Here is an 18,976-nt window from a genome sequence, read left to right as displayed (position 1 = left end):
CTACGAGAAATCTTTGCTCAATCAGGCCCAGATCCATAAAGCTCTGTTAAGTCATTTAATGTGACATTAACCTACTGTAACTTAACGTCACGTTAAGCCTAAAGGTGTATTCTCAAAGAACAATAACATAATGCTGCCATGTTTAATATATTTAAATATGTTATATGCAAGCATACCCCAAGACCAGCGCCTAGAAGGACCATATGTTTTCATCATACCTAACATAGACCTTACTCATATGCAGATCCTGAAATAGGCATTTACTACAGTACAGTAGGTCTGGATGTATATAATTGAGTTTAAGGTAAATAACTCCTAACTATATCATCATCATCATCGACACTCTTGAAGAAACCAAGGAAGGTGAAACGCGTAGAGTGACGCTGAGTGACGATTCACACTCTCGACCGGAAACCCCTGGATCCCGCTGACGTCATATCCGGAACCGCCGAGACGGAGCCGCGAGGCGTGCGTCAGACAGAGAGCTGATTCCAGGGGAAGCAGAAAATATACCTACCTGCAGCCGAGATCGATCGTGTGATCTAATTGCGTGTATTCATCCAACACCATGTGAGTGTAATGTAATATACTTACCATGTTCTATATAAAATACTACAGTCTGCACTATGCCTGGTTCTTTGTATATTTATTAACGGGTACCAGCGAATACATAAATGCTGAAGTTAACCTGCATCCATACCGCAGTCTGTGATTCATCACTTAAAGAAACCATTACTTACATCTTTATGCCCTCACATTTGTGAGTATTCAATCTATAGATCTTAAGAAGAACTTCACGTTATCTGCATTTGCCAATACTGCACTATCAGACATTTATTTTCTGTTTCCACATGTTTGCGCTTCCCAACGACCACAACTGGATGTATATAATGCCACAGGTAAACATTAGTTAACTAACATAGCGTTATTCCTACGTTATTTCCCTTTCCTCTCTTTTTCAACTTGAGTTAAATTCCCGAATCAGTCTGGATTGGAATAGCACCAAGACATTTATAACTTCACGTTACTTGAAGATAATGCAATGTTAGTCTGACATAACGTGAGATAAAGAACAGCCATTGTTTTTGCATATAATTAGCTTTGAGAATACATGTTAACCTCAGGAAACACAATGTCTGTTCTTTGTTAAGGTAACGTCATGATATGAGCCCTAATTCAATGGGGCTAGGTGGATGCAGCCCATCATGTTTTGGTGCCAATAATGGTCATCACATGAATGTGTTTGTGTAGAGATAATATGAATGGGTGTCATGTGGTAGTGTGGAAATTTAAGGTATAAGTTATAATATAATAATATTGACATTTTCAGATCCTTGGCAATATAGTGCAGCTATTTATTTATTTATTCCTTTACTTATTTGAATCCCCAAACCAAGCACTCTTAAAATCTCTATACAACCAATTTGTCCCCCAAGAATTAATATACAATTATTATACAATTGGTGCCCTAATATTTTCCTGTTGGACCAAAAATAATATGAAAGCAGCACAGAGGCATCATTTCAATTGAGATGGAGCTTTTCACTTCATATTTGTAATCGGAAGCACTTTTAAAATATGACTCCAATAGAATTCGGGCTATTGTTTTTTGTTACTCTGTTAACATAACACAAGGACATTTAATAACAATACTGTTTGATTTCTAGGTGCACTTTCGAAACATTGGAGTTGGTTCGATTTTGGTGTATTGCATTTTAAAGAGACTTAAATTGTCTATGATTCTTGTTCCTGAAACGAAAGTCTGTCTTTTATTTCTTAGACCTATAAAGAGTTTGGCACCATATTGCAGCATATGTCCTGATAGTCTGGCAATAGTTTCTCATCGAACCCTTCACTCATTTTCTTTTGTCAACCCACGATCAAAAAGGATTAGAAAAGGCAGCACAACCCACCTGAGTTAGATGACCACAGACCTACTAGTTTTTCTCTGTTATAATTTGAAAGGACAACAGAATGCAGAAAAGTCATATTATTTTTCAATCACATAAGACCCTTCATCAAATTGTATGATAACAACAATATTGTATTTGTGGGGACAACAATGGCATATATTGTCAAACAACCTTAAAATGCCTTAATACTTATAATACTTAGAATTGGGAATATTTAAATCAAATAAATGTAGTCATTGTTTAAAGCTAATTTATTATTCCATTTCACATTGAAATACTTACTATTGTTGTTGTGGATTCTGTGGATTTTGTTGGTACTGTCGTTGTCCAGGGAACCACATGCACAATTATCGTAGCTGTAGTTGATAATTGTAAAGCTTTGTTTCCTCCCAACTCATCTGTAACTTCAACCAGCAGTTGAAAGTTTGTTGGATCTTTAATGCCCTCAAAAACATTATACTGAAAGTTTTGAGATGTTGCCAAAGTAGGAGGATCGGAACCTGTTCTCTGTAGGGTAAAACGGTTAGCTGTGTCTCCTAAAACAAGAACAGTAGATATATATTTTTGAAATACAGCGTTTCAACAATGTGAGTCAATTCATTGTAATAAAAAGATACTTTACTTGAGAATATCCTTAAAAGAATATGGAGTAAGCAAGAATAGAATATGCTAGTGAGTCAATAAGACCCTGGAGTCACAGTATATAAGGTTTCTTCTGGAATAAGATTGTGAAGATATCCCTAACTCCTTCTATACCTTTAGGCTATGGTAGGTATTCACTTAGAGTGCCTTTGTGGCCCAGTTGGCACTGAAGGGGTTACTAAAAATGTAATCTCCTTGACAGTATGTTATTGCGTTGTATAGGTAGAAGCAAGTTCCAAATACTGGTGCTCAGTACATGAAGGAAACATATATTTCAAATGTAATCCTGAATAAAAAGCATAATTATGTATTTGATAAACTCTGATCAAGCCTGGTGAGACTCATAGACCCAGTGCATATGCATGTCATATGAGGGGTTAAATGCAATAATCGTCCAAATAGTGGAGACAGGTAACTGTATAGATGTATAATAATCCAGTAAGAGTGCTCCACTGGACAATTTCCTCTAGAACAGCACTGATAACTGTCAGCTTCTCCCCAATCAAATAATGGAGGAAATGTAGTACTCATATGAATGGCAGCTTATCCTTTGCGTGCATCACGCCGGTCGGTAGCAGAAAAGAACAATCCAAAGATTGGAGTGGAGCACAGCTGTGAAAGATTGGGGCTAACACAAACAAAAGGTGGGTTAAAAACTATACTTTAATAATCATGGAATACGGAGAACATCAGGTAAACATTCTGACGCGTTTCAGGCAAACACCCTTTATCAAAGAGTGGACTCGCGTCTGATCATACTCACACTCTTATAGATAATCCCCCGCCTCCAATCACGGAGTGACGCAGTGCAGAATGGCGCGAAAACCAGAGAGACGAATCCCATTGGAAGAACCCGTCTCCCAATCAACTGCCTCAGATGGAAGGTGCGTCCGTGTAAGCGAAGGATCATAAAACAAAAGTAACGAGCAGTAAAAAATATGCTGTCCTGATGTTATTGTCTACTTTACAATTTTGGATACTTCTATTATCAAGTTGGATATCTAATCTACATAATTGCAATGATGAGAACTTTTTAGATAAATATTTTTATCTCCTCCTTGTTTATGGAGATATTCAAACATTTATTATATTCATTATAGTTAGAATTTCTCTATATCTGCTAGCCACATAGGAAACTAGTTCGTTGTTTTTAAAAAAAAATCTTTTTTATGTCATTATTGGCTTTGTATAAACTTTATTGTATCTGTTTATGTCTTTGTTAGTATTACACATCTGCTCGTTACTTTTGTTTTATGATCCTCCGCTTACACGGGACGCACCTTCCATCTGAGGCAGTTGATTGGGAGACGGGTTCTTCCAATGAGATTCGTCTCTCTGGTTTTGGCGCAATTCTGCACTGCGTCACTCTGTGATTGGAGACGGGGGATCATCTATAAGAGTGTGAGTATGATCAGACGCGAATCCACTCTTTGATTAAGGGCGTTTGCCTGAAACGCGTCAGAATGTTTACCTGATGTTCTCCGTATTCCATGATTATTAAAGTATAGTTTTTAACCCACCTTTTATTGATGTTAGCCCCAATCTTTCACAGCTGTGCTCCGCTCCAATCTTTGGATTGTTCTTTTCTATTGCGTTGTATATACATATTCTTACTGTACTTTCTGGTGCATTTGTTTAGTGTAGAGGCCTCTTAGAAATGTGTGTTGATTGGCTAACTGTCTCCTACTACACAGTTTTATACAGATGTAGCAAAACATAACATCTGGTGCTGGGGCCACGGTCTTCGTGGCACCGAATGATTAATGCTACAGGGGTTCCATTGGAAAGCATGGATCCCATGTAGCGTGATCGCTGTGGCAGACTCTGTCCCCAGCACTGCAGACGTTTGCTTGTTTGTCCACAGTGCTGGGCACTGTAAGTCTGGTTATATCTGTAAGTGTTAGGTTAGTGTTACTGTCAAGGTAAATCTCGTTGTATGCTAGACACAGCAGATAGGCATGGGCTAGCAGCATCTTTTTGGCCACTTTGGCTATTATGAACTAATATGGTTCTACGGCTGTTTTGTTTTGATGTACTTACACCCTTACAGTGAATTGCACTGCAACTCTCTATGGTCACCAAGACACACACACACACACACACACACACACACACACACACACACACACACACACACACACACACACACACACACACACACATACATACATATATATATATATATATATATATATATATATATATATATGTATAAAAACAAATAGTAGCGCTAATTTGTGATAAAAATAACCGTGATGTGCAAAAAGTTATAAATGTTTTAAAAGTGAAGGTGAAGTGCAGTTAATATATATGTAGATGAAATATTGATGTTAGCATAGGAACAGTCTGTACGGAAGAGGCAATGCTTCTAAATGGTCAAGCCTGACCATAATAAACTACAAACCAAAAAAAAAAAAAGGAAGCGCCAGTTCCGTTCAATGAATAATATAAACTGGAATTTATTAATAACCAGAATAGTCTCAAGTACAATGCAAAACTGGTGTGTTTAAAAAGCAATATTGACAAAAGATATAATGAAATGGTTAGCAGCAATATGCAAGTGACATATATGAGGAACTTGTGAGCGGGGAGGCAATTGATGGTAAGGAGGAGGTAACCACTGGAGTATATAAGAGTGATTGTAGTCTGTGTATTAGCTTACAGCTAGGGAACAATTGTCACCAATTAGAGAATGACCCTTCTCAGAAGTAAATAGGTGTATTGTAGACAGACCTGATGGTGCACGGAGTAAATCCTCTCAACGTGCAGTCTGATTCCGCTGTAAAACAGTGCTCACTCCTAGAAGAAATCCCTGCTGTGATGTAATGAAACCCAGCCGTTTGCCAAATCTTACGGAGAGATGGTAATTTCCTCCGTGTCAGACCTCATAGGTAGGTTTCCGGTGTGTGCCTCTTCCTGAGATGCAGAGTGATATCCAGTGCTCAATGCACCTCCGTGTTAAGCCTCGCTCTGTCACAAAGTATACAATTACAGGATCCTTGAGAAAGTCACTCTCAGTGACGAAACGCATTGGAATGTGGTGACATCATCACGCAGCTACGCAGTGACGCGGTTACACTCAGAGGAACTTGAAGCACAGATTTCAGCTCTCTATCTGGATATACGCTGTAATTGTATACTTTGCGACAGAGCGAGGCTTAACACAGTGCTGATTCATGAAGAAGCCACAGCGAAACGCGTTGAATCGGTCAGCTGTTGGAGGTGACAGAGCTGGGGAGAATACCGGAGGAAGGTGCTGGCAAACTACGGAGACTGTCAAGCTAGGCAGCCTCTTCCGCCCTTACCTGAGACGTCACAGGATGTGACGCGGACACACGTGACGCACGCGGAATTACTTCGTCGTCTGGAGATACCGGCACCATCTGTCTGACTACAGCTGTCCTCTCCCACGAATATATCTTTTATGTAAAATGTGAGTGCAATATCTATATTTATACTGCAAACTAAATAAAAAACTCTCTATCAGCGCTTGATCCAAGTGAAATAGGTGAATTTGAGTGATTACACCAAACCCAATTAAAATCCGTGTAGATACAAATGCAGCCAAGAGGGCAGTAAACAATAGACCGTTCAAATCCAATTAACAATACAAATAGAAAAATAAAAAAATAATGTCCCCGGCGCAAAAAATGATGATCACAGTACCATATCAAAAGACAGTCCTGGATGGAGTGACAGTCCTGATAGTGGAGTAATACACCTACAGATGTAATGAGGTAGATTTTCTTCCAGGTGTGATTTCCCAGATGATGTCTGTAATTACAAATAAAAACAAAAACACACCATTGCGCAGTATATATACTCTAATACCCTAACCAGGAGAAGAATATCCCTACTTACTAGATAGACTCTTGTTGATTCAGGGGAGAGAATCTGTTCCAGGCTCTTTTCTTCTTCACCTTGATGTCCACGGACCCCACGTGGTTCCCAAGATGGCCCTCTTCACCCCGATCGGCGTCCTTACAGGGGCAGCATGCACCGCAGCGGCCGTAGGTGGAGAAAAATAAAGACAGCCTAGTGTACTCCGCATAAAACTTTATTAACAATGATAAAAAGCAGCAATGTTCATATTCACAATATGCAAGGGCAAACTTGCCACTCAAGGATGCCGTTCGCAGCTTGTATCCAGCACAGTGGGGATGAGGTCCACGAGGTCACGCGCCAACTGATGGAAGTGACGCATTGTCACAAAACGCGTAGGGAGGAGGAGCCTAGTACAGTGCACGTCAGCCGTCACCCGCTGTGTACCTTGTGGTGTTGGGGAAAACAACTGGCGCTGCGCCACTGACGTCATCAGTTGGCGCGTGACCTCGTGGACCTCATCCCCACTGTGCTGGATACAAGCTGCGGACGGCATCCTTGAGTGGCATGTTTGCCCTTGCATATTGTGAGTGTGAACATTGCTGCTTTTTATCATTGTTATTAAAGTTTTATGCGGAGTACACTAGGCTGTCTTTATTTTTCTCCACCTACGGCCGCTGCGGTGCATGCTGCCCCTGCAAGGACGCCGATCAGGGTGAAGAGGGCCATCTTGGGAACCACGTGGGGTCCGTGGACATCAAAGTGAAGAAGAAAAGAGCCTGGAACAGATTTATTCCCCTGAATCAACAAGAGTCTATCTTGTAAGTAGGGATATTCTTCGCCTGGTTAGGGTATTAGAGTTTATATACTGCGCAATGGTGTGTTTTTGTTTTTATTTGTAATTACAGACATCATCTGGGAAATCACACCTGGAAGAAAATCTACCTCATTACATCTGTTTGTGTATTACTCCACTATCAGGATTGTCACTCCATCCAGGACTGTCTTTTGATATGGTACTGTGATCATCATTTTTTGCGCCGGGGACATTATTTTTGTATTTATATCTATATTTATACTGTTGTACAATTTTAGATCGTACTATACTATTGTGCGTTCTCTCTTTTCTCTCTCCATAATCCTTGGGAGATACACGATACATCTACATGATCTACATACACCACAAGCTTCCAGAATTACAACTATTATACTTTCCAAAGAGGGCATCCATTAAAGGGCTCCTATCAGATAGAAATGGGTCTCTGATACATCTATCTTACCTTACCATTTGTGAGTACAACCATTGCAGAGACTGTTTTTTGATCACGTATATTTTTTATTACCATCTGCACCATTATATTGTTTCTTTTTTTGCACTGTCTACAATACACCTATCTACTTCTGAGAAGGGTCATCCTCTAATTGGTGACTATTGTTCCCTAGCTGTAAGCTAATACACAGACTACAATCACTCTTATATACTCCAGTGGTTACCTCCTCATTACCATCAATTGCCTCCTCGCTCACAAGTTCCTCATATGTCACTTGCATATTGCTGCTAACCATTTAATTTTATCTTTTGTCAATATTCCTTTTTAAACATACCAGTTTTGCATTGTCCTTGAGACTATTCTGGTTATTAATAAATTCCAGTTTATATTATTCTTTGAACGGAACTGGTATATATATATATATGTATATATATATATATATATATAATCAAAAAATAAATAGATTATACCGTTCTGTGGCTAGCGAAATGCTTTTATTTGTGCGAGCTTTCGAGATACACTGATCTCTTCTTCCGGCGATGTTACAATGAATGAAGCAAGCAAAGGGTATACTTAAACAGAGATCGAAATTTTATGAGTCATTACTGACACAAGTGAACTCTCTTCCAATGAACGCTAAAGGCCATGTCTGTACATACTGTGCTATATGTATGCACACACAGCTGTCTCTTACACATACTAACACCCCTTGTTTTTCCATCCCTATACACCAATAGGGACCACATAGTATCCACACACACTTTTAGTTATGCTACTATCTCTCACATTTCCACACCCACTCCATTTATATTAACTCCCACTCCACACACCCCTTTTGTATAGCACTGTATATACTGTGGGCTCTCCATTCATTTATATTCACACAGATACACACACACACTCTTACATCACTTACTTTCAGGAACCATTTAACACCTCTAGCCATAAATCTCATCCACACCGGGGGAAGGACAAGCACAGATAACATTCCATGAGACACTGTTTTTAAGTATACCCTTTGCTTGCTTCATTCATTGTAACATCGCCGGAAGAAGAGATCAGTGTATCTCGAAAGCTCGCACAAATAAAAGCATTTTGTTAGCCACAGAACGGTATCATCTATTTATTTTTTGATTATTGAAGCTCGGCTAACACGGTACTGATACCTCTACATGTATATATATATATTGCCATTTGAAGCCGCATAGTTTTATTTTGCACAAGTCTATGGATAACACACACTTACAATGAACATGACTATCATGTGTTATGTATATGCTATAGAGCAGTCAAGTTTAATATTTTTCTGATGAATCTATGTGTTCATTAAGATGGCTGAATGGAAAGAATACATTCACATTATAAACCTCCTTTGTTTATGAATGGTGTACAATAAGGGGGGAAATCAGCCATAGTGATATCAGATAGACAAAAAGGGGGTGGGATAGGGAGTGATCATGAAAATGTCCCTGAGGAAGCTCCGTAGCTGGAGGGAAACGTGCGTAGGGCACGTTGTGATGTTATGAGTCTCCAACATTGTGCTGTTTTAGTTTAGTTAGACGTTACTGCAGCTGACCAGAATATATACTTAACCATCATAAAATATATTATAACATACTTTGGAGCTTATTACTTGGTACTACCTTATAGTGGACTGTACAGTATGTGTGATCTACCTAAGCCGATGCTGCGCTATAGCTGTATGTGGGACTCTGACTATGATCCCACATGTATCTGAACTTATGATATACTTGGTTCTGTGTTATATATCAACAACCTAATAGTGTTGTGGGCGGCTGTTAGTTATGGTCACCCCACACATAGCAATTTAATAATACAATAACACACTCAGATCATTAAGGCAGTACTTAGCTCCTGGTATAAACCTCTCCCAGGTTGGGTATATGGGTTACATTTAGCTTTTGGTTACAATTAAATGCACCTTATTAGATCTACCTATGAATTATTCTAACATGGTTTTCAAACGAGTGCTATTTATTGGTGCACTTTAGATCTGTGTTTCTGGTCTCAGTTGGTCATTTTCACCAGTGCTGCATCTGCCTCCTACCTCATACCACCCGACAAGTAGTATACTGTGCCTGAGTGTTTATTTATTTAGTAATGGTTATAGGCAGTTCGTCTCACATATTTATTTTAATTACTGTTACACTCACAATCGGTAATATATGTTTTAAGTAATGTTAATAAAAGATATATTTTATATTTGAGTGGATTTTTTCTTTTGAGCACACTGTCTTGTGAGCTTATCACTTTACTGATAGTGATATCAGATATCATAATATTTATCTAATTGTATGAAACCTGCACAAAGATATAGATAGAGATAGAGATATGGATATCTATCTTTGTGCAGGTTTCATACAATTAGAGAAATATTATGATACAGGTGCGACGACGAGTATTCTAAAACGTGCCTTAAACTTGCCTGGGAAAATCTGGGCTATGACCAACAAGAGCCAGGTACATGCTGGGTACATGCTGCAACATTTCAGTAACATTTCAGTTATAATGGGACTGCCAGGGACCTCCGCTGTTAATCCGATGGGCCATTCATCTGTCTGCAGAAACTGAAATATTGCAGCATGTACCCAGCATGTACCTGGGTCTTGTTGGTGATTGCCCCACGTTTGCTTTAGAATACTCGTCAGCACTACTGCATCTGATATCACTCTGGCTGATTTTCCCCTCATTGTACACCATTCATAAACAAAGGAGGTTTATAATGTTACATTTTTCTTTCCATTCAGCCATCTTAATGAACACAACGATTCATCAGAAAAATATTAAACTTGACTGCTCTATAGCATATACAGTACATAATACATGATAGTCATGTTCATGTAAGGGTGTGTTATCCATAGACTTGTGCAAAATAAAACCATGCGGCTTCAAATGGTACCGCAACCTACAGAAACTGATCCCATCACATTTATATACAAATGGAATCAGATTGTGAAATCTGTTTATTGTGGTATTACTTTACAGTAATAATTACCAGGAATAGTTTGTGAGGATATAATTTCTATTTACAACGTACTTTATAAAACATCCCTGATGTTTGTTCTGTATGTGAACTTTAGACTGACTGACTAAAATCAATACACAAATAAGCAAGAACACTTAAAAGAATTATACCTGATACTATAATATAGCTCAATTGATTTGCAGGAGAATCCTTGTCTGAGCACTTCAATGTAAGGGAAGTGGATTTTACTGTCGAATAAATAATAGTTTCATAGTATGCAGGAGAGCAAACAGGAGGCTCGTCATTCACATTCTGCAAAAGTTACAAAGAAATATTGTGATAACTTTCCAAACAAAACATTCTCATAAAGTATATTTATTTGTTGGTACTTTAGAGTGAAACTTAAATCCATCTGCAAACACATACCACGATTAGTGAGTTTACATTGATAACTGATACAACATGAATAATGGTCACAATACTCATACTCATAGGAAAATAATTACTGTACAGCTACAATAGTACACTTTATTAAATTAAATTAGCACACAATACCCATTATTATAATATTATCATTTTAGATTAAACATAATCACCCCCACTAACAAACAGCTGTAAACTGCATTTAAGATAGGACAATTTAAAAGTTTTCAATCATAACAAAGATGAACTGATTTAATTTGTCTATAGCTTCATGTCAATGGAGAAAGGGATATGCATATTTATTTAACTATTTGATTATTTTAGTATTCTGGCTGTGGCAGTAAAATACCTGTAAATCAGGTAGCGATAGACGTAGAGTACCACAACAATGGAACGAAATCCAGTTCTGTGTAAACTAGTAACTGGATAGCTACTATAATCAACAGACCTTACTTTTGCCAATCTGGTTTCAATTAAAGAAAAATTATGCACACATAAATGGTCAATTTGTCTATTGCTATAATAATATGCACAGAAAGGCAATAATCACTACCTAATTTTGTCAACGTTAATTACAGGGTTTGCTGACAAAATACAAAAGCGTACATTGTCTACTGCAAAGCTCCTTGAACCAGCAGTAAAAAGATGGAACTGATAACTAATGAGACAAAAAGCAAATTGGCATTACACTATACTGTGAATTTCATGTTTAGTAACATAGAATAGCTAAAATGAACATAATATATATTGGTATATTTTCTAGGAAACCCGTATTAGTGTGCTGAATGCATATTTTAAGACCAAGGTGTTCAATTTGTTACCAAAATATGCCATATTTTCAAGGATGGTCATTTTCACTTGTTTTGTTTTTAAAATCAAGTTTTGGTCATGGCTTGAGTTCTACAAAAATTGCATTTCGGTTTTGTTTCTAACAGTTTCAGTGTTTTTCTAATGGTCTTGTTTAGGCCCAAACTTGATCTGTTTGGTTTTGGATTTTTACCAATTTATGAAAAAAGTAAAAATAAGATGAAAAAATCTAGAATAGCATAATTAAGCATATACAATTAGGAAACAAAAATAATTGTAAACCTACAGTATAACAAGAAATATAGCCTACAGCTGTGTCAAAATTAACTTAGTTTATTAACTAACTTAGCTAAAAGTTAGCAATTAGTCCATCAGCCACCAAAATTAAGTAAGGTAATTTCTCCTCTTGCCATTGCTGTCTATTAAGCTACTGTATAATATAGAACTATTAATTAATGCCTAACCAGAATTCAGCATTTTATATTATCAAATACCCATAACAGCTTTCCATTGTATCAAGGTCCTTCTTAAAGGAATCTATAAATTGTCTAAACCACATCTTAAACTGTGCCTCCTTTCCATTGATGGAATTATCTCCTACAATTTCAATGTCTTGCATTCTAATTAATTTGAACCCTTGCTTAAATTAACCCTCATTTCAACTATCTATCTGACCCACTTCAGCTTTTTTCATCCCTGAGGAGTTTATGGTCAACTCTTATTCAATTGATGTAAAGTGCCCCCCCCTAGCCATGGGCGGGGGAGTCTCGTGACCAGGGGGGGCTGGCTTTCCCCTTGCTGGCCCACCCCCCACATTTCCCCTCCCCCGACCAGCGGAGGGGTTGCACGGGGCCTACTTAAGCGGGGCGGGTGATGGGCTCGGGGGAGAGCGAGGTCTGGTGGGTTCTCCCCCCGACCTGCCCCTGGTCCCGTGGTGGTTGCCCAGGGAGGGAGGTGGTGCGGGGGAGTGGTATGGTAGCTGGGTAGTGCGGGGAGCAGTGAAGGGGCAGGCTGGTGGCTTTTGGTGGGTGTGTGGGGAACCCATACCGGTGCTGCCTCCTCCTCCTGCCCCTGGTTTCCTCATCGTTGCAGGTCGAGAGTCAGGAAGGGGTTGCGTACCCAGGGGCATCCACGCCGGGCGGCGCGCATCTTCCTGCATCTCCCTCCGGCACTTGGAGGGCTGAGGGCAGCTGCTGCTTTTTGGAGTTCCTCCTCCCACCCTCGATTCTCGGTGGGCCTTCTGTGGCTTCCCGTTCGCGCGCGCGTGGAGCCCATTTAAGCAAATGCATCGCCGTTCACACAGCTTTTAACTTTTAAAGGTCAATATGCTAAAACAGTGCTCATAGATGATGACTAACGACCTCTCACATTTACAGATTTTGTTTCATATGCAAGAAAACTGTTTTTACGCCTTTATACAGGTCATTTTTTTCTTATTTCCGCTGCATCATCAATTCCAAATTCAAGATTCCATTGCACATTATTAGGAAGCTGGGACGATAGTTTTCATCCGGCTTTGAACCATAGTGTACATTTCTAGTCAATACTGCAACATACATTCAGAAACCAAACTTTTTTAGAATGCTGAAGAGTACAGCAATAGCTCACCTAGAGTTTCCTCCAAAGTGGAGTTTCCTCTCTGTAGACCTACGGAAATGCTTTTACATTAAGAACCAGCTCTTTTGAGGCATCAGACTTATCCACAAATAGAGACCTTTAAGTAAAGATGTTCAAATGAATACATTCTAACAATTGGTCTACAATTATCTGCACTGTAAACGTAGACATAGAATGGAAGAGGTTAGCAGAGGATAGGTGCCACATAAGCACAAATCATCATACTGTATGATTATTATACTACAGTCATTTTTACATTGCTAGTAGCCATCACTTCCAAGAAGAATCCGTAGTATTATTTTACTATAAAGGGATCTACAGTTTAATATAAATAAACTTAATATTTACTTTTAAATATTTTCTTAACACATCTTGCTAAAGACTTACATAAGCAATACCAGTGTCTTTGTTTGACTATTATCAATGTACTAAAAGTAATTGTTTGTTTACTACTTTGAATAGAAAATACCACTGTGTACAATTCAAAGAGCAAATAAGATGTTTTATTGACACAATGACGGCACATTGAGTTATTTGACGGATAGCTTATTATACTAATGACTCAATTTATTACCTTTAGACAGCACATCTTGGCTTCAGTATTAGATGATACCTTTTTTTTATTTGGACTAACAATTTATGTCATAGGACAAGCTTTCAAGAGTTCTCCTTTCTTCTTCAGGTCAGCAATACTGATTTACAAAGGAATCTATGGCTAAAATCGAGGCTTTCCTAGCCTCGGTTTTAGCCATAGATTCCTTTGTAAATCAGTATAGTTGATCTGAGGAAGAAAGGAGAACTCTCGAAAGCTTGTCCTATGACATAAATTGTTAGTCCAAATAAAAAAAGGTATCACCTAATACCGAAGTACTCATTTATTCTGCAATATATATATATACAGCTAAACCCCGTTATAACGCGGGTCTCGGGGTCCACCCTGAGACCACCGCGTTACTAACGGGGTCGCGGGGAAAAAAATGGCCGCCGCTTTAATGCAGATTCATCCCGCGGGACAGGAGATGGGAGCGGGCATGTCCCTCCGCTCCCCGCTTCCCCCTGTCACCGCGGGACAGCCCGCGGGGCAGGAGATGGGAGCGGGGATGTCCCTCCGGTCCCCGCTTCCCCCTGTCACCGCGTGACAGGCCGCGGGGCAGAAGATGGGAGCGGGCATGTCCCTCCGCTCCCCGCTTCCCCCTGTCACCGCAGGACAGCCCGCGGGGAAGGAGATGGGAGCGGGGATGTCCCTCCGGTCCCCGCTTACCTCTGATCCCTCCACGTGCCCGGTGCTCCCGCTGCCTGCATGGAGGTGGTAGCGGGGGGTTTCTTCTCCCCACCGCTGTCCCTGGCGCTCCCGCTGCCTGCGCGGGAGGAGGGGGGGGGGAGCGGGTGGTGGTGCTGGTCGCGGCCTTTCCTCTGCTCCGACCCCACCCCCCGTCTGTGTAGAGTCAGAGAGTGTGTGTGTGTATGTATATATGGGAGAGAAAGTGTGTGTATGTGGGTGTGAGTGTGTGTAAGTGTCTGTGAGTGTGTGTAAGTGTGTGTAAGTGTGTGTGAGTGTCTGTGAGTGTCTGTGAGTGTCTAAGTGTGTGTAAGTGTGTGTAAGTGTCTGAGTGTGTGTGTAAGTGTGTGTCAGTGTCTGTGAGTGTGTGTGAGTGTGTGTGAGTGTGTGTGAGTGTGTGTGAGTGTGTGTAAGTGTGTGCAGTGTGCAGTGTGTGTGCAGTGTGTCAGTGTGTGCCGTGTGAGCAATGAGCAGTGTGTGTGCAGTGTGCAGTGTGTGTGCAGTGTGTCAGTGTGTGCAGTGTGAGCAATGAGCAGTGTGTGTGCAGTGTGCAGTGTGTGTGCAGTGTGTCAGTGTGTGCAGTGTGCAGTGTGTGTGCAGTGTGTCAGTGTGTGCCGTGTGAGCAATGAGCAGTGTGTGTGCAGTGTGCAGTGTGTGTGCAGTGTGTCAGTGTGTGCAGTGTGCAGTGTGTGTGCAGTGTGTCAGTGTGTGCCGTGTGAGCAATGAGCAGTGTGTGTGCAGTGTGCCGTGTGTGTGCAGTGTGTCAGTGTGTGCCGTGTGAGCAATGAGCAGTGTGTGTGCAGTGTGCAGTGTGTGTGCAGTGTGTCAGTGTGTGCAGTGTGCAGTGTGTGTGCAGTGTGTCAGTGTGTGCCGTGTGAGCAATGAGCAGTGTGTGTGCAGTGTGCAGTGTGTGTGCAGTGTGTCAGTGTGTGCAGTGTGAGCAATGAGCAGTGTGTGTGCAGTGTGCAGTGTGTGTGCAGTGTGTGTGCAGTGTGTCAGTGTGTGCAGTGTGAGCAATGAGCAGTGTGTGTGCAGTGTGCAGTGTGTGTGTAGTGTGTGTGCAGTGTGTCAGTGTGTGCAGTGTGAGCAATGAACAGTGTGGTGAAGTGTGCAGTGTGTGTGTCAGTGTGTGCAGTGTGAGCAATGAGTAGTGTGTGTGCAGTGTGTGTGCAGTGTGCAGTGTGTGTGCAGTGTGCAGTGTGAGCAATGAGAAGTGTGTGTGCAGTGAGTGTGTGCAGTGTGTGCAGTGTGCAGTGTGAACAATGAGCAGTGTGTGTGCAGTGTGTCAGTGTGTGCAGTGTGAGCAATGAGCAGTGTGCAGTGTATGTGCAGTGTGTGTGCAGTGTGTGCAGTGTGAGCAATGAGCAGTGTGTGTGCAGTGTGCAGTGTGTGTGCAGTGTGTCAGTGTGTGCAGTGTGCAGTGTGTGCAGTGTGAGCAATGAGCAGTGTGTGTGCAGTGTGGCAGTGTGAGCAATGAGCAGTGTGTGTGCAGTGAGTGTGTGCAGTGTGTGCAGTGTGCAAAAATTTTTTTTTTTTTTTAAATCTCTGTGAGTGTGTGTAAGTGTGTGTAAGTGTGTGTAAGTGTGTGTGAGTGTCTGTGAGTGTCTAAGTGTGTGTAAGTGTCTGAATGTGTGTGAGTGTGTGTGAGTGTGTGTAAGTGTGTGCAGTGTGCAGTGTGTGTGCAGTGTGTCAGTGTGTTTTTTTTTTTAAACGGGAGCCACGGGAAAACCGCGTTATAACCGAATCGCGGTATAACGAGGCGCGTTATAACGGGGTTTAGCTGTATATACACACACATAGTTTAACTTCTAGTTTGCCTTATTTGTTATATAATTTTATTTTATTCAAATAGAAAAAGCTTTGTGTATATGTCCCCATTACTGAGTATTGTTACATGACAATTGTTTATAAAATTGACATAGAAGACATGAATTTAAGAAGAAACATAGAAGACAGAAACCTTTCAAGAGTTCATCACACTTCTCTGAACATGGTTGAGGACAGCCCTGTTCAGGCTCTAAAACATCTGACAGCATTCAAATTCTGACTGAAGCTGTACAGAAGAGGATAGTTTATTGTTTTTCTTCTGATTTGCAGCCACTTACCACCCTCAAATTGCATTCCAGTGGCTAAGCTTAAACAAAGAACCCCAGAGCATGATGGGCTATATTTACTAAGCAGTGCTATGCAAAATAAGACACACTCCCACACCACTTTCAAAATATACATTACACTATTGAAATATCATTAAGTAGGTGTGTTGGTTGTGCAGTTCCTTGAGCAAGGCGAATAATACATTGGTGACAATAAAACATGCTTTAGGATGAAAACAAAGCATTTTGTATTCTGTAAATATCTCATCCCATTGATAACGTGTTAAATAGAAGTTCTGTACATGAAACACAAACTGAATGCTAATTCTGATATTTTAAGCATCCTACAACAGACTCTTGACACTATACAGGTAGGCTAGTTGGTATGGCTCCGCAGTATTTTTGCTTTTGTATAACATACTGTACTGTACTTACTAAAATATTGATTGTAGCAACAGTAAAGTTCTTTAACTGCTTGATGGGATCAGGTTGCCGATCATTGTTCAAATCAATTGCTTCCACTGTTACACTATAACGGCTCTGAATCTCAAAGTCCAGTGTATCTAGTACCTTGATAATACCTGGAATATATGTATATAGTATATAAGTAAATGGTTGCAACATTTTAGAAACTACTAAATACTGTAGTTAGTAGAGAATGATTATCTGTTATTATATTGTATGAACATATTTTATTAAAAAATTAATTTAGGGACAATAACACGATTGCATTTTTTTCCTGCATGCTGCTAAATGGAAGACTTTGAGGTCTAAAGGGTCCTTTAACTTTCCAGTAATTCGATTGTAGTATTTTGAAATATAATTGTGTATCCTTAAGACATAACTATTTGAATGGATTGCTGTGTCATTTTATTGGGTGCCTAAAATACATTAGTGACATATGGTACCAATAACTACAGTACAATGACTACACATTTTTACTATTCAAACTATATGCTGTCATATATTTGATAAACATTTTAAAACATGTGCTATTTATTTGTCTAAAACTTGGAAGCTTAAAGTTCTATTTTTAGTTCTGTGAGTCCCTAGGTACCTACCGGTTTATTTACTGGTGTTACTGCTCCCAGCAAGGAAAACAAAATGGCAGCGCCTACTAGACTACCAAGGTGGCCATGTTTAAATGTCCAGGAAGTATACTAAACCGGTAAGTATCTCAGGAACCTGGAGCTCCCTAGAGCTACAAATAGCATGGATCAGCTCAAGAGGACTGCATGATTTGAATTCTATATCGAATATGTACATTTACACACTATTACATGCAAGACCGTGGTTGTAATTTCACTAAGGAGGATATTACTCTGACAAATCCCACTGACATTGCAAATGCATTCAATGATTACTTTGTGGGGTGTGCTACTAACTTATTAGTGAAACGCAACCCAAACCATAAACATGAACCTCATTCTGAGAGTACCCCTATAGTCCAACCCTCTCCCAACACTGCTCACAATTTTCAATTTGTCCCAGTATCTGAAGAGATTACACAAGCGCTCCTCAAATTAAAACAATGCAGCCAATGTGGACCTGACTTACTGCAATCTACATAAGTTCCTAAGACTTGGTGCTCCAGCCATTGCCAAACCAACTGCTTCCATAGTCCATATTCCACAGTGTGGAATGGAGCTGGGACAACTCACTGGTGCAATATTCCTATATTTTGCAAAGGCTTTTGATACTGTTGATCATGTTATCTTTCTTAACAAACTCCAGTGCTCTGGAATAGGAAAGCATGATTTAAACTGGTTTCATTTCTACCTATCAGGTAGATCCCAACATGTGTCTATCTCAGGTTCTAAATCCAATCCCTTGATATCACCTGTGGTGTTCTGTAAGGCTCTGTTCTGGGCCCCCTACTCTTCTCAGTGTTCAGCGATGTTCTTCCTACAGCTTGTAAGGGAGCTTCAATACACATGTATGCAGATGACTCAATCTTATATGCACAGAGCCCTAGCCTCTCCGACCTTGAACACATACTTCAATCTGACTTTTGGAGACTTGAAAATTGGAGATCCCAAAATAAACAGTTTTTAAATACTGACAAGACTGTAACAATGGTATTTGGGACCAAGTCTACATCTTTAAAGCTTCCAATGACTGAG

The 18,976-nt window shown here is 40.1% G+C and overlaps 1 protein-coding gene across 2 annotated transcripts in view; it reads right to left on the bottom strand.

Annotated features, from left to right (window-relative positions):
* Positions 1–18,976, bottom strand: part of LOC142494904 (cadherin-related family member 4-like) — a 91,380-nt gene that overhangs the window by 15,692 nt on the left and 56,712 nt on the right. For both annotated transcript variants that reach the window (XM_075599583.1, XM_075599584.1), the window contains exons 17-19: positions 17,289–17,434; positions 10,805–10,946; positions 2,196–2,449 (exon numbers count right to left, since the gene is read on the bottom strand). In XM_075599583.1, the coding sequence (XP_075455698.1) occupies positions 2,196–2,449; positions 10,805–10,946; positions 17,289–17,434 (542 nt within the window). The remainder of the gene's footprint in view (positions 1–2,195; positions 2,450–10,804; positions 10,947–17,288; positions 17,435–18,976) is intronic.

The sequence above is a fragment of the Ascaphus truei genome, chromosome 5, assembly GCF_040206685.1.
Source record: "Ascaphus truei isolate aAscTru1 chromosome 5, aAscTru1.hap1, whole genome shotgun sequence".
In the NCBI taxonomy this organism is placed as follows: Eukaryota; Metazoa; Chordata; class Amphibia; order Anura; family Ascaphidae; genus Ascaphus; species Ascaphus truei.
Note: the sequence above shows the minus strand (reverse complement) of the source record. Positions and strands in the feature narration are given on the sequence as shown.